Here is a 16351-nt window from a genome sequence, read left to right on the forward strand (position 1 = left end):
ATCTCTGAAGATCTTCACAAACCAGTTTGAATGTCTTGCCAGTGTATTAATCTTAACTAGGTAAACATCTCATAGTACAATGATAGCCTTTCGTCAGCTGGTAGTACACATGCTTCTAAGTCAGAAAGTCCTGGTTCAGATCCACAGGTTTGTGCAGTATTCTTTCAAACCAAGGCCCCAGCTATGCAAAAGTAAAAGATCCTACAGGACTATTCAAAGAAGAGCAGATGAGTTATCAAGTACTAAACCAATATTCAACCCTTAATTTGTGTAGTTGGAAGAAGATTATCTGAAGATTACATTACTGCACGCAAATTAGTTGCTGCATTCTCTGCATAAAAAGAACAGCATTTTAAAATCTTTCTGTATTGCCTTTAATGTACTCAGGAGTGGAATTCCACAATCCTAAGATTGTGGAAAGTTTTATATAAATGAAAGTGTTTTCCTTTTTAATTGTAAAAAAAGTTAATTATTATATCCAGCCAGAATTAAAATCCATAATCCTTTTATTGCATTTGGTTATTGATTAGAATACTGTTTTGTCAGAGGGAACATGAGAGAAGATGTTAGGATTTAACCAATGAAAGTTTAACCACCTAAACACAACACATCATGTTGTGTGCAATTACAAATAGGCAAAAGAACACAGGAAGCTAAAATTACAATCCTTCAATAAGTTTTGTAAAGTGCATCCTAGCGGTGATTGAATGGCAGAAAAGAGTTAAAATGTTATTCTTTCTAAACAGATAAATATTGGAATTCTAAACTAAAACAGCTGAAGCTGAATAAGATAAGCCTAAATGCCTGGTGAAGGCTGTAACCATACTGAAAATTTCATTTTTAATCCTGTAACCTTTTTTTCATGAAAGCCTTTTCTTTAAATAATCCAATATTCCATTAATTAATGTGGAATAGGAGATTGTGTCATCAGTGTAAAAAAATGCAAAAAAACAAATAATGAGAAACACAGACTTAATTGGGCAGTTAAATTTTGGAGAGGGTCTCATCAATATTTGGCAGCAATGAGCAGTTCTACGTTGACCCAGCTGGCCTATTACACTCAATTTAATTTGGTTATGTGATAGAATTTTATGCACTTTTAATATTTTATCTAAAATTAGTGACAGAGGCCTACATTTTATTTGGAATCATGTCATCATTTACTACAATTGTGGGGAAAAAAGTGGCTTTGACTATCTGGCTAGCTCTGTTACCGTGGAAAAAGCATTAATCTGTATATGCACATCTTCTTCAAATGAGTATTAGTCGAAATATTTTTTTATTATCCATTGTTTATATTAGTGTCACTTCAAAGAATTCCAGTCAGTAGATGTGGCTATTCCAAACAACATGAGGAAGGACAGCCAGATTATAGGGAGGGGTCATAAAAAAGATGTTGACTCCTCTTATTTATATCTATCTCAAGTGGCAAAAGAACACAGGAAGCTAAAATTACAATCCTTCAACAAGTTTTGTAAAGTGCATCCTAGCGGTGATTGAATGGCAGAAAAGAGTTAAAATGTTATTCTTTCTAAACAAATAATATTGGAATTCTAAACTAAAACAACTGAAGCTGAATAAGATAAGCCTAAATGCCTGGTGAAGGCTGTAACCATACTGCAAATTTCATTTTTAACCCTGTATCATTTTTTTCATGAAAGCTTTTTCTTTAAATAATCCAAGGATCCCTTCCTGTATCTCAGCCTTTACCCATCAGGCATTCAGAGCACTTCCAGTGCAGTTTGTGCATCTACACACCATCCACCATATTCATTGGCATGTCAGCTGTAAAACAAACACAACATCAAGGAAACGGGGTCTGAAGTAAATCCCCTCTATGCTCCAAATGTAATATTATTATTGGGTTATACACTGCAACTATGTTTGTTTGATATGTTATAATACTGACCTATTTTGGATTCTTTTCATTATCTTAAACCAATGTTATTTGCCAATATCCATCTCTGAAGACCATCACAAAACATCTTAACTCTCCTGCTGGTTGTTTAGATTTGACAAGGTAAACATCTCATAGCATAGTGATAGCCTTGTGTCAGTTGGTAGCACACATGCTTCTGAGTCAGAAAGTCCTGGATTCAGGTCCCATACGACAGACTTGTGCACATTCTATTCTGGCACTTCATGCAGTGCTCTTTCACACCAAGCCCCCAGCCATGTAAGATGTAAAAGATCCCACAGGACTGTTCAAACAAGACCATCTGAGTTCTCCAGTACCAGGCCAATATTCAAATCTCAAACAGCACATTTGAAAGTAGACTATCTGAATATCGCATTACTGTATGTAAATTGCTTGTCAAGTTTCCTATATAACAGTAACTGCACTTCAAACGATTTTTTTATTGGCTTTGAAGTATACTGAATTATTCTGGGGTTGTGAAATGTTTTATATATATATATATTTATATATATATATATATATCTGTGTATAGATAAAATAAAGTCTTTCCTTTTTAATTGTTGAAAAGTTATTGTATCCAGCCAGTTAAAATTATTGTTCCTATAATAATTACACTTCCTGCATTCAAGTTCTGAATTTACTGATAAAAGATACCTGAAAAACTGTGAAATTACATAATGATTAGAATGTTAAACATAGCAATGTAAGTCATCAATAAAACAAAGTATTTATTAAAAAAAATCAGAGTAGTGTGTCCATGCAAAATGCATAGCAGTTGTAGGAAAACATTTTAAAAGTAATCAGACTATATTTTCAACTGAAAGGAATGTGTTTGATTATGCAGACCAGTACAAATGTGATTTGGCCTAGCATGGGCAAATGGAAATTATCAAATTGCAAATGTCAAAATATGGGTAGACTAGGAAAATAATGCTACTTTGTGCAATAGTTAGTATGTTACTTCAAAATCTATTAGCTGTATACTCAAAAATAATGATGCAAGATATTTTCATGACCTTGAAACATGTTGCATTTGGAATTCCAGAACAAAAATGCAGCCATTAATTTATTCAGAGCTATTATTTGAGTATCAGGTACTTTGTTCAAAGTCCAAGCTGTTTGTTGGAAACTTCCATGCATAGAGATTATCTGTACACAAAGTCATGTGGTTTATTTGCAATTTCTATTACATATATAGGGTACTTAATGTGACTGCTTGCTACCATTTAGGATAATTGATGGCTTAAACATTGATTGCTTACCAGAATATCAACTCGAAGTTCAAATAACACATTCAGTTCCAAGGGCATACTGCCCTGCTGGAGGGGAAGGTGCTTGAGTACAACATTTAAGAACTGCATTATGTGACCTCTAATATTGATGAAACATTCTGTTCCAGGTAATTTGAAAGAGAACCATTTTCTCATTGTAATAAAATGTATCACATTTCATCAGAATCACTATGCTGAAACCAAACATCTTCCTGCCACTCTCCTTTCTTTAAATCTGTAGAGTTAACAGCATTCATGCAATTTTTATATATCTAGCTCCTTTAATATAACAAAAATACTCCAGAATGGGTGAATGGTGGGAGTTAGTACAAGAGTAGCAGAACATTTAATGATCTAGTTTATGGAGAGTAGAATACGAGAGACCAACCAGGAATGTGTGTAAAAAGTAAGTAATAAAGGTCTGGTTGATGGTTTCAGCAGTGGATTAGTTGAGTAGGTTTGATGGAGTCGGAAATATGTGATTTTAATGACTGCACAGATGTGTGGTCCAAAGCCTGCCTCAGGATTAAAAGTGACACCCCAGCTGAAGCCCGTGTCGTTTAGCTTCAGGTAGTTGTCAGGGAGAGGGATGGCTTTGGTAGCTTGGGAACAGAGCTTATGACTTCCCAATAGTAGTGGGATGAAACTTCTGCTGACCCAGTACTGGATGGTGGAGAAAGGGCCTGAGAAGTTAGAAACAAATATCATCTTCTTTTTATCCCAGAATGGGATTCCATTATAACAAATCCCATTACTTACCTACTGTTCTTAAACACCACACTCCTCATGAACTGCCTGATGGATGCCCCAATCCTCCAATAATCAAAACTAACTCCCTTTCCATAAATCTAATCAGCACTTCATACTGCTGCCTTCTGAATCTGTCAGTAAGTCTCAGACTTACATATTTGACAGCACTTGCAGATGACATGAAAGTTGGTGGTGTTGTTGACAGTAAGGAGGTTAGTTTTACATTACAGAACAATATTGATCAGCTGGTATATAAGGCAGAACAAAGACAGATTCAATTTAATCTCAATAAATTTGCGGTGATGAATTTTGGGAGGTCAATTAAGCGTAGGGTTAGGGAGTATGGTAGGGCCACAAGGAGTATTGAAGAACAGAGGGACTTTGGTGTACATACCCATAGATCCCTAATGGTAGCAGCATAGGAAGATAAGGTGGTAAAGAAGGCTATTGAATACTCACCTTTATAAGACTATAAAGGTCATGGCTCAACATTATAAACCTTTAGTTTGGCCACAGCTGGAGTATTGTGTGCCATTCTGGTTGCCACACTATAGGAAGGATGTGTTTGCACTAGAGACAGTACAGAGGAGATTTACAAGTTACCTGGGATGGAACATTTCAGTTAGGAGAAGAGATCGGGTGGGCCAAGATTGATTTCCTTGGAGTGGAGGAAGCTGAGGGGGACCTGACAGAGGTATACAAATTTATGAGGAACATTGATAGGGTGGATAGAGAGAAACTTTTGCCTATAATGGAGACAGCTAAAATCAGAGGGCATAGGTTTAAGGTGAGGATTAAGAGAATAAGAGGGGATCTGAGGGAGGCTGTTAGATCATATTGTTATCTGAGTAAGGGACCACAAAGATATCCTCATCACCTGTGCCACAACAGATACTGACTAGCGCCTAATCCACTCTGTTATCTCCGTCAGCCTGGTCCCAGACCATCAGCAACAATGGAAACATTGCCACAAGATCAATGTCATGGATGAAGTGGATGGTAACAGTCTTTTCCCAGGGTAGGGGACTCCAAAACCAGCAGGCATAGGTTTAGGGTAAGAGGGGAAAGATTTAAAAGGAACCTGAGGGACAACTTTTTTCACACAGAGGGTGGTGAGTACATGGAATGAGCTGCTAGAGGAGGTGGTTGAGGCAGGTACAATAGTATCATTTAAGAAGCACTTGGATAGTTACATGGAGGGGTGGGGCTTGCAGGGATATGGGCCGAACATAGGAGATTGGGACAAGCTGGGTGGACAATGTGGTTATCATGGACTAGCTGGGCCAAAGGGCCTGTAACCGTGCTGCATTGCTCTCTGACTCTATTTGGAGTATTGTGTGCAGTTCTGATTGCTGCATCACAGGAAGGATATGGAGGTATGGGAGCAGGTGCAGAAGAGGTTCACCAGAAGGTTGCCTGGATTAGCTATAAGGAGAGGATGGACAAATGTAGATTGTTTGCTCTGGAGCATCAGAGGGTAAGGGGTGACCTGATCGAAGTATATAAAATTAAGAGAAGCATAGACATGGTAGATAGTCAGCCTTTTTCCCAAGATGGAAATGTCAAATACTAAAAGGCAAAGATTTAAGGTGAGAAGAGGAAAGTTTAAAGGAGATTTATGTGGCAAATCTTTTACACAATGAGTAGGAGATGCCTGGAACACATTGCCAAGGGAGGTGGATGATAGCAATGTTTAAGAGGCATTTAGACAGGCACATGAACAGGCAGGGTATCGAGGGATATTGACCACATGTAGGCAGAAGTGAAGTTTATATAGGCACAGACATTTTGAGCTGAAGGGCCTGTTCCTGTGCTGTATTGTCCTGTGGTTCTCTAGCCCTCAAGGACTCTTCAAAGGGAGCTCTTCTTAGACAAAACCTCAGAGTCAAACTGTGGATTCCCAGCCAAGAGCAGACATGGAGCATCCAACATCAACTTAACTGTTTTGAAGTCCACCATAAGTGGCACTTGTGAAGAGATTGCACTTCTCTATCAAAAGGAACTGGGACTGGTTTGTTGAGGATGACCAGGGAATCCAGTGGCTAATTAGTTATAAACATAAGGTGTCCTGGGTTGTCAGCAAAGATAAGCAACAACACCTCCTCCATAAATACCCACAACACCAGTGCCCTGCAAGGCTGCATCCTCAGTTCCTTGCTATATTCCCTATACAATCACGACCGTCTGACCAAATTCTGCTCTGACTCAATTTACAAGTTTGTAGGTGACACCACTGTAGTGGTCGGATCTCAAACGATGACGAGGTGGAGTACAGGATGGAGAGTTTAGTGGCATGGTGTCAAGACAACAACCTTTCCTTTAATGTCAGCAAAACAAAAAAACTAGTCATTGACTTCAGGAAGTGGGGTGGAGTACACACCCCTGTCTTTATCAATGGTGCTGATGGTTGAGAGCATCCTAGGTGTAAGCATCACCAACAATTTGTCCTGGTCCAGACACATGGATGTTACAGCCAAGAAAACACACCAGCACCTCTATTTCCTCAGAAGGCGAGGGAAATTCAGCATGTCCCTGATGAATTTTACCAATTTTTATAGATGTACTATAGAAATCATCCTATCTGGATGCATCTCAGCTTGGTATGGCAACTGCTCTGCCCAAGACTGCAAGAAATTGCAGGGAGTTGTGAACACAGCTCAGTCTATCAGGCAAACCAGCCTTCCCTACACTTCTAGACAATAATAAACCAATACCAATACCAATATTTAATGTGGATATGTTCCAAGATAGCACTATTCATTTCCTTTAATTCCTTAGCTTCCTTGACATTCTCCATGGTAAATACAGATGAGAGATGATGGTGCTCCCATTTCCTTTCACATCATGAAGACATCTGCTGTAAATAGGTTAAAGGCAAAAATAATCAAAGGGGAGTTGATGGACGTGTGTGGGAGGAACTAACCTGCAGGGGTACAGGGAAATAATGAGAGGAGAAATGGGACTATTGAGATTGCTCCTCTGGAAAGGATCAAAGGGACTACTTCTGTTCTGTTAAAAGATAAAACATGGCTTTCAGTCTGGACACAAATAGGCTAATTTGACAAGGATAAAAGGCTTCCTTCATTTGTGAACCACCTGGTTTTTACACAACAATCCATCGTTATATAGTCATAATTACTGAGTTTAGCTTTTTAGTCCATGCTTATTGAAATGAATTTTAATTCCCTTGATGAGGGTTGAAGTCCACACCTCTTGATCCTTAGCCCGAGATCTAGACCAGTTCTGATGGAGGGCTAACTGAAACTAATGAATGCTTGCTTTATCACTTGCACTATCTTAGCATTTTTAACATGTCAAAGCAGTTCACAAAGGGCCAGGAAAGACCACACCAATAAGAATTACAAGGCACTGGAAAAATGTTCAAAGTTAGGTAGAGGGCCTGACTAAGAACAGAATGTATATCCAAATGAGTTCTTTGTGGAACAAAGAGCTTTTGAAAGTCATTTAATAGGAGTGAGCAACACATCACCCGCAATCATAATTGGATCTTACTCAGCAATGTGCAGTCAAAATGTTCATTTGCTCCATGATTGATCCTGCAGTTCTGGAAACACAGAAATGCCAAAGCAAGCATGTGATAAGCCAGGCCGAGTAAATTTGAGATTTAAGCAGAGACTGTGGAAATTAGCCCAATTACCCTTGAGAAGTAATGAAAAACTTCAATAGTCTCACCCCTAGAAAACTGAATGTTGGTTCAAGTCTGCCATAGACAAAATAGTACATGCTAATTAAATGTGCAGCCTTCTGAGGTGAAATTAACTTTTCTATTTCTGTCTATTTTTGAGTTCTTCTATTACAAGTATGGTTGTATCAAATAGCCTTAAGACAGTACTTGCAGTGTAGATTCCATTGCAGGCTTCTCTCCCAGCTAAATAAGCAAGTCAGATTTTGGTGGAATTATGGTAGGAAGAAGAATTAAGGAAAGGATGTTGGCTTTCTACATAGCTTTATCCAATGGGCCCATGTCTCTTTTATGCGCAAATCCAGGGAAGCAATGGACTAGACCATAGTCTCTGTGGCCTCAAGGTTCCTTTTGCAATATATTTCCTGAAGTTACAGCATTGTGAAGAGGAATAGATAAGAGGAAACACATGTAATTTCACTAATGCCTGATACCTATGGACATATGGTATTCATCAAGTGTTTATCTCAGCAGTATTTACATAGCACAAGTCTAAGTAAATAATTAGTGGTTAAAATTTGGTGGTGCAATTATTTTAGCACAGATGGCATTTTAATACAAAATGCAGAACCTATGCTGGATTCTTAGGACACAATATGTGATAAACATTCTTTGGGAGATGCTTTAAACTGCTAGGGTTGGAATCAATGCTTTGGAAGTTTATTCTTATACACTTAAAACCTGGGATTTAGGTAAGTGAATTAAAATGTTATTTTTTTCTCTGATGTGTTAACTTTATCTCCTCTCATCCTAAAAAATTGATTCCACTATTTCATTCGCAGAAGTACAGAAGTCAGACATTGTTAATGCTACTGAGGAATTGTTGAAATGCACAGAGTTTACTTGCTACCTAGCACAGGACTGAACACAAATGATAGTTCTGGAATTGAAATTTGGTTCTTTAATTTTGTAGCATTGTCTATCATCGTTAAAATTTATAGAAACTGAACCAAGTGAAATAGATGACAGTTATGGGAAAAGTAAAACAATTAGAAAATAACTGGAAAACTCCTTTTTCAGAAACATGAAGAGCAACTACCTTCTCAGTGTTTAGAGATTGTCATTCTTGACATATGAGAGATAATTATTTTTATTTTATGATGAACGTTGTGCTGGCTCTTATTGTTGTATAGAAGAACCATGTGGAAAAAAAATGGATAAATGAGTGTGAATTTCTTTGCATCTCAGTCCAGAGTTTCCCAGAAGGAAAATCAGAAACCATTTGCTGTGTTTAATCAACCAGTGTCCACAGTAGCATAGATGGACAGCATTAGCAATGCCAAAGTCAACAGTTTTAATGTGCCTACTATTAATGCTTTCCAACCTTTTCATAAAATGGAGAAAATTAGCCAGAGGAATAATACACATTTATTATACTTTTTAATTTCAGGAAACTTTAATACAAGAAGATAACATTTGCCTATTTATTAGTTCAGACTAGTTTTCAGTGGTTGGCTTTTGGCTTCGGTTCAAAACTAACTTAGAGCAACAACTCAAAAGGGCTGAGAATACTTCAGCGTCTGGCTTCATTTAAATCGTCAGCTGACTTCCTATGCAATCTGGGTAGAAAAATTGGTGGAAGATGGTGTAACTTATCACGACCCAAAGGCAGAATGCCAACTCCCACTCCTCCTGGCCCCATAAAGAAATTTGACTTACCTTTTTTTTAAGAGTCTCTTCTGGCTCAAGTTTGATTTCTCACTGCATTGGCCTGGCAGGAAACTTACTACGCTTCCATACAGGCTGACAAATGAAATTTATTATCAGGTTCCAAAGACATGACTGTGTCAAATAAAACCCTCTGGCTTTGCTCTGAAAAGTAAGCAAAGTCACAGCTGCAAAGGCAGCAAGTTAACGGAGTGATTTCAGCTTGCTTCCTTTAGGTGGATAGGGTTAATGCTGCCTTCTCTGTGAAACTATTTTGCAACACACAATGAATCAAAAAGCATTGTAACTGCCTTAAATGTCTGAAGGCAAATTTCACTTAAGATTAATGTAATACCAGTTCTGCTGTGTAAGGTAATATCTGGCAACCAAGATATACATTGAAATTTTATAGGCTGGAGTTTTAAACACATAAACTCATTTGTTCAGTGCTGCAAGGAAATAAATCAATGTTTTTACAGGAAATTTAAAAAAAGTTTGATCTATAATAGAAATGTATCACATGACAAATATTTAGAGTTTCAACATAAAACTGTTTTGCTATGAAATGCATCCTTCATTCCTTTGGAATACAAAGAACCCAGCTTTGGTCACTGCTAATAACCTACCAGCAATTACTGGGAGATTTGTTACAATCTTTGTTTGCATATTAAGTCCTTCATAACCTTTTGCCTCTGCCAAAAGGAAAACCTAGCAGTTCCTCAGCAGTGTTGATTGCTAAGTTGGCCTTATTTGAATGTATTTTCTGCTATAATTGAAGATACAGATCGAGTACTAGCAAATGGGATTAATATAGATGCTACTTGATGGTTGGTATGGACCTGGTGAGATTGAACGGCTTGATTCTGTGCTGAGTAACTCTATGACTCTAAATTGTGGGCATCAAATTTGAGGAGATGGGTCCATAACCTTTCTTGGCCAAGTGTATCCCAGGACATTGTAGGAAGCTAGGGAAGAAATTGCAGAGGCCCTGGCAGAGATAGTTGCATCACCTTTAGGTCACAGGTGAGGTACCAGAAGACTGGAGGGTAACAAATCTGAAAAGAGCTGTAAAGCTAAGCCAGGAAACTATAGACCAGTGAGCCTAACATCAGTGGTGGGAAAGTTATTGGAGGGGATTCTGAGGGAGAGGATTATCCAGCATGTGGAAAGATTAGGGATAATCAGCATGGTGCTACACTTGGGAAATCATGTCTCACAAATTTGATTGAGTTTTTTGAAGTGGTGATGAAGAGAATTTGATGAGGACAGGGCAGTGAACAATGTCTGTGTGGACTCTAGTAATGTCTTTGACAAGGTCCCACATGGTAGGCTAGTCCAGAAGATTAGATCACATGGGATCCAGGGTGAGCTGACCAATTGGATACAAAATTGTCTTGGTGGAAGGAGTCAGAGAGTGGTTATGGAAGGTTGTTTTTCAGATTGGAGGTCTGTGACTAGTGGTGTGCTGCAGGGATTGGTGCTGGGTCCATTGATGTTTGTCATCTATATCAACAATTTGGACAAGAATGTAATTTGCAGATGACACCAATATTGGTGGTATCATGGACAGTGAAGAGGGTTATCAACTGGGGAAGTGATCCAAAAAATGGCAGATGGAATTTAACTCAGGCAAGTGTGAGGTGTTGCGATTTGGTAAGTTAAACCAGGGCAGAACTTACACATTAGATGGTAGGGCCCTGGGAGTGTTGTAGAACACAGAGACCTAGGGGTACAAATACATAGCTCCCTAAAAGAGGGAACAGGGGTAGGCAGGTTGGTGGAGAAAGCTTTTGGCATGCTTGTGCTCATCGATCAGGGCATTGAGAACAGGAGTTGGGGCAGTATGTTACAACTGTACAAGTCATTGGTGAGACCACATTTGGAGTATTGTGTGCAGTTCTGGTTGCCCAGCTATATAAAGGATGTCATGATGTTGAAAAAGTTGCAGAAACGATTCATGAGGATGTTAGCAGGACTGGAGGGCTTGAGTTATAAGGAGATGCTGGAAAGTCTGGGACTTTTTACCCAGAGTGTAGGAGGCTATACAGGCATATAAAATCATGAGGACCATAGATCAGGTGAATGGTCGCAGTTTTTTTTTCCCCAGGATAGGGGAGTCTAAAACTAGAAGGCACAGGTTTAGGGTGAAAGGGGAAAGATTTAAAAGAGACCTGAAGGATAACTTGTTTACACAGAAGGTGGTGGGTACATGGAACAAGCTGTCAGATGAAGCTGTAGAGGTGAGTACAATTAAAGTATTTGAAAGACATTTAGACAGGTATGCGGATAGGAAATATTTAGAGGGATGTGAGCCAAATGCAGGCATATGGGACTAGATCAAGTAGACATTCTGGTTGGCACGGACGAGTTGAGCTGAAGGGCCTGTTTCCATACTGTTTACTCTATGACTTTATGACTCACCAGAGGAATTCTGTACAATCAGGGGTAAAATGTGGAAACTCCACACATACAGACCCGAGGTCAGGATCAGGTCTCTGGAGCTGTGATATAGCAGCACTAACTGTTGCATCTCTGTGATTGATTCTTAACTGTCTATTAAAATAGGTAAACAATTATTTATGTTTGTTTCCCCATTTCCTCCCACATTGCAAAGACGTACGGGTTGGTTAATTTGGGTTTAAAATGGGTGGCATGGACTCGTTGGGCTGGAAGGGCCTGTTACCACGCTGTAAGTAAATTTTAAATAAATAAATAAATAAATAAATAGGCAGATAGATAGATAGATAGATAGATAGATAGATAGATAGATAGATAGATAGATAGATAGATAGATAGATAGATAGATAGATAGATAGATAGATAGATAGATAGATAGATAGATAAAAAGAAATTGATACACTTTAAGTAACAATTGTAGTACACAAGTAGTCGACAAGGTCCACCTGCAACACAAGATAGTTTACTTGACTTTCATTGATATTCAACAGTATTTTGATCACCTTATCCCTCACAACCAACATCCTAAGGGGCATCATTGACAAGAAAGCCAACAGGACCAGCCATATTTGGCCCAATCTGGGTGACTACAAGAGCAGTTTGAAGGATGGGAATGAATAGCAAGTGATTCACTCCCTAAATTCCCAATCGCTTTTCCATTATCTCAAAAGCATGGCAGAAATCCAATGGAAAACTCCTCATTTTTTCTGGATGAGTAGAACTCCAGTTATTTTTCATTCATTCAAGGAACATAGGGTTTTCAGGCAGAGCCAGCATTTAATTGTCCTTGAGAAGATGGTGCTGAGCTACCTTCTTAAACTGCTGTAGTCCTTGAGATGTGGATATACCCACAATGCTGTTAGGGAGAAAGTTCTAGTTGGACTCAAGAAGCATGTCACCAACTTGGAAAAAGTTTACTTGATTAGCTCACCAACCATTACCTTAAATATTCACTCCTTTCACAAGTGTACCATGGTGTAGTTTGTTCCGTTTTGAAATGTGCTGCAGCAACCTGTTAAGATTTCTTTCAGGACACCTCCACACCTCATAACCTCCATTATCTAAAAGGATACGCAATAGGAAAGTGGAACACCACCACCAGCATGCTTCACCCTAAGTTATAAAACTTGACGTGCAAGTATAGTACCACTCTTTCATTGCTGCGGTTTTAAAGATCCTGCAGCTTTGTATTGAGTAACAATGCAGAAGCATTTTTACTACACACATTGCTGTGGTTTAAGTTGACAGCTCACCATTATTAATAAGAATGGTCAATAAATGCCTTTCTTTCCAGTAATGTCCACATCCCCTGAATGAACAAAACAAAATGTGGCTACAAAACAATTGTTCAATTCCAGACTAATAGTCTGGAAATTCTAATTATATCTACTTTATTCATTTCTTTCACAACTTTTAAGGCATTTATCTTGTCTCTTTTCTATTTCCCATGACGGAAACCGTCAGTTCTGTGTGTCTCTTCGTGTATCAGATTTGAGCACCAGAATCTTCACTCTTCTTTGAGCCCTTTTCAGTGAAGACAGGATGCTCAGAAATGTTCATTGCTATACTTCATCAATGAATTATACAAAGTTCAAATAATATTGAATCATCTTCAAAGTGTAATTGAATGAAACTGAGTTTCTAGCGCAACTTCATCCACTGATTTACCATATTGGTAATTCGACTACACATATCAACTTCATAAAAATCCCTTTAATATAAAATTCACATCACAGACATGATTGATGCTTTTTTACCCTTGCGCCCACCCTTTGCCAACATTGACATTGTTTCTATACTTCACACATTTATTTTATTGGACCAGAAATTCAACTGGCACATTTTCACGGCTGATGGTAAACCTTTATTTAATTGGGATATATGGTCCTTGTTTTGTGTGTGAACAAGTATCAATGAGCTAATTTCCAGGAACAAACCTCCCAGAAATTCCCTGAATGTTTTTTTTCACTCTGCCATTACCTAATAAACTCATGACTTTTCCAGCAGGGGTCATAGGACAATGAACAAGAATGAAAGTCAAGTTGTATTTTCCTCCCTTTTCTTAGTCTAAGACCATCTGCAATTGCTTGTCCCACCACCCAAATGGGTGTAATATTGTTCAACGGACGCCTGGGATTGAATCCAGGCCTTCCCTTCTACTTTGTGATAAAATAATCACAGCAGACATTAAATTTCCTTATTCAGCTATGAAGGTAGCTTATGCTATTTTGTACTCAGTTACTTGAAGAAGCTAAAACATATCAAATAACACTGACTCAATCCTTGATCTGTAAAACCTGGCCTGTAGGGGCATGCACATGTTGTACATGTTCTTTGATGTTTGGAAGAAACTGAATAGTCTGATGCAAGCAGAGAATTTATACATGCTGTCAACCAAGATCTGCTTATCAGATGACTCATGCATTCCAATATGTAAATTTTAGGGCGTTTGCAGTTCTAACAAGCTTCCATCATTATTGAACTTCTAATTCCATTGAAGTACAAAGAGGTTTGCTTCTAGCTACTTCAAGTTTTAGGTGAGATTTTGTTTTTTTTAAACACAGTTGTAACCTGAAAACCGTTTACACGTCTTTGAAGAAGACAATGTCCGTTTTGAAATGCCTTACTAACCAGATCAATCCAAATTAACATTATTTTCCAAGCAATAAGTCAACATTGAGAAAATAATGTTTATTTTAGTAACTGCCAATGGAACAGTTAGGTTATCCCTGTATTAACTGGACATCATTGCTCAAAAACATCAGGTGACAATCTCTTGAATCAGGAGATGGTTGGATATTTATTTTTATCAGATTTATAGATCCTAATTAACATGAAACAATTTATGTTAGTTCGTGTTAGTTCTGATGAAGAGTCCTAAACCTGAAACATTTACTGCTTCTCTTCGCACAGCCACTTTCTGACCTGCTGAGTGTTTCCGAAATGTTCTGTTTTTAATTCAGACTTCCAGCATCTGCAATGCCTGATTTTTATATTTTACAAACATATCCTGAAATGACAAATTTTATTATTATCCATTTGCCTTTAAGAAAATAATGCATTACAAAGAAGATTACCTTCTTGCAATTCCTTGGAGTGCCTGTCTTCTCAAACAGCATTTTTAAGTCATCCAGTGGGATAGAAAATCTCTCAATCCTTCGAGCAGCTTGTAGGTCTTCCTTAACAACTTCATTTTGGGCTGATTCTGTTTCTTGTATGTTTATAGGTGAAGCTAAAATGTCATTTTTCTGTGTTTCACTCACCATCATTCTGGTTTCTAGATCACTTTCCATTCTTGTACAAATAATATTTTCAGCAAGTAAGCTGTTGTGTCAGAACACAGGATGTCTTCAGTAAAGTTACCGCAGAAATTCCAGCTCTAGTACTCGTATTACACTCACTGATATTCTGGGGATGAAGGCATTGACTGACTGGTGACTTTAGACTGCTGTCGAAAGGCTGATGTAAAATACTCTTCAGTACCTGTCTAAAAACCTTATATCAAAAACAACTCGCTCAACAGGAACTTCAATGCACTAGAAAGAGGCTGAAGTAAAGACTCAAACGACTTGCTTCTGAGAACATTCCTTGAGAACGATGCAATTGGATCACAAGACTCCCACCTCTTCTTCAAAAGACTCAGTGAACCCTTCTTTATTTGGCATTCTGCCAGACACTCAGTTTTCTACAAATCAGAAGATTTAAAAATGTTAAAACATTTGGCAGACAATTGAAACATCATTGGGAAAATATGTATTTATAAAATATATCTTATTCATGGTTAAACCACAGCTGCGCAAAAACATGACTTTGTTTAAATTCCTGGTCATGTGAAAACAGTCATTCTAAAAGACTTTTTCCCTTGTTTTGCTTCAGGCACACAGCTGAGTTTCAGCAAACATTGCTGAACTTAGTGAGAAAATTCCCAGCTAGCCGGAAACCAGATCAGGAAGAGAGTGAATCCCATCACTTCCTTGTATGGAATAATGCCACGTAACAATATTGCTTGGAAACCAATTTTATGTTAAGTAAATGCTCGGAAAAATGAATGCAGACATACCTTGGCGTCAGTCCATTTAAAAATAACACTTAATAAATAAACCACCAGTTGCTTTGCAAATTGGCACCTCTCCTCTTCCAAGGTCTGAAAAGTTCTGCAACTTTTTAGAATTTACAATAAATGCAGAGCTTTGCTCTCTGAGCATTAAGTTACAGAGAAAAGCTAGATCATGTATACACAGAGTCCCTTGCCAATTCAATGCTACATATGTGGCATACACATTAGTAATGTATTGGTGGTGTATCTTTCCAACTAAATGAAACTGGAACAGAAAGTGTTATCCAAATACAACATACTAGCTGTACAAGGAAATTGCATGTATTTGGAGCTTACCTAGCCCACTGTTAATCAGTGAATATTTCCACACACTACTGCTTCCCATTGTGCTAAGTTAACAAATAACCTTGGGTAGGTTGGCTCCTCAGTAGAGTTTGTTTTGAATTTAAAAAATAATTTTAATAAGGGTACAGCAAAATAGACATTTTATTATGTCTCTTAGATATTCAGTAATAGACTTCATTGCCATTTTCAGAGATTATATTGTG

At 38.0% G+C, this 16351-nt stretch overlaps 1 protein-coding gene across 1 annotated transcript in view; it reads right to left on the minus strand.

The window, feature by feature from the left end:
* Positions 1 to 15665, minus strand: part of xirp2b (xin actin binding repeat containing 2b) — a 103728-nt gene extending 88063 nt beyond the window's left edge. The window contains 1 exon segment of the mRNA XM_052027785.1: positions 14824 to 15665. Coding sequence (XP_051883745.1) covers positions 14824 to 15039 — 216 coding nt within the window. The 5' untranslated portion in view covers positions 15040 to 15665.
* Positions 15666 to 16351: the final 686 nt, after the last annotated feature.

The sequence above is a fragment of the Pristis pectinata genome, chromosome 1 (assembly GCF_009764475.1).
Source record: "Pristis pectinata isolate sPriPec2 chromosome 1, sPriPec2.1.pri, whole genome shotgun sequence".
In the NCBI taxonomy this organism is placed as follows: Eukaryota; Metazoa; Chordata; class Chondrichthyes; order Rhinopristiformes; family Pristidae; genus Pristis; species Pristis pectinata.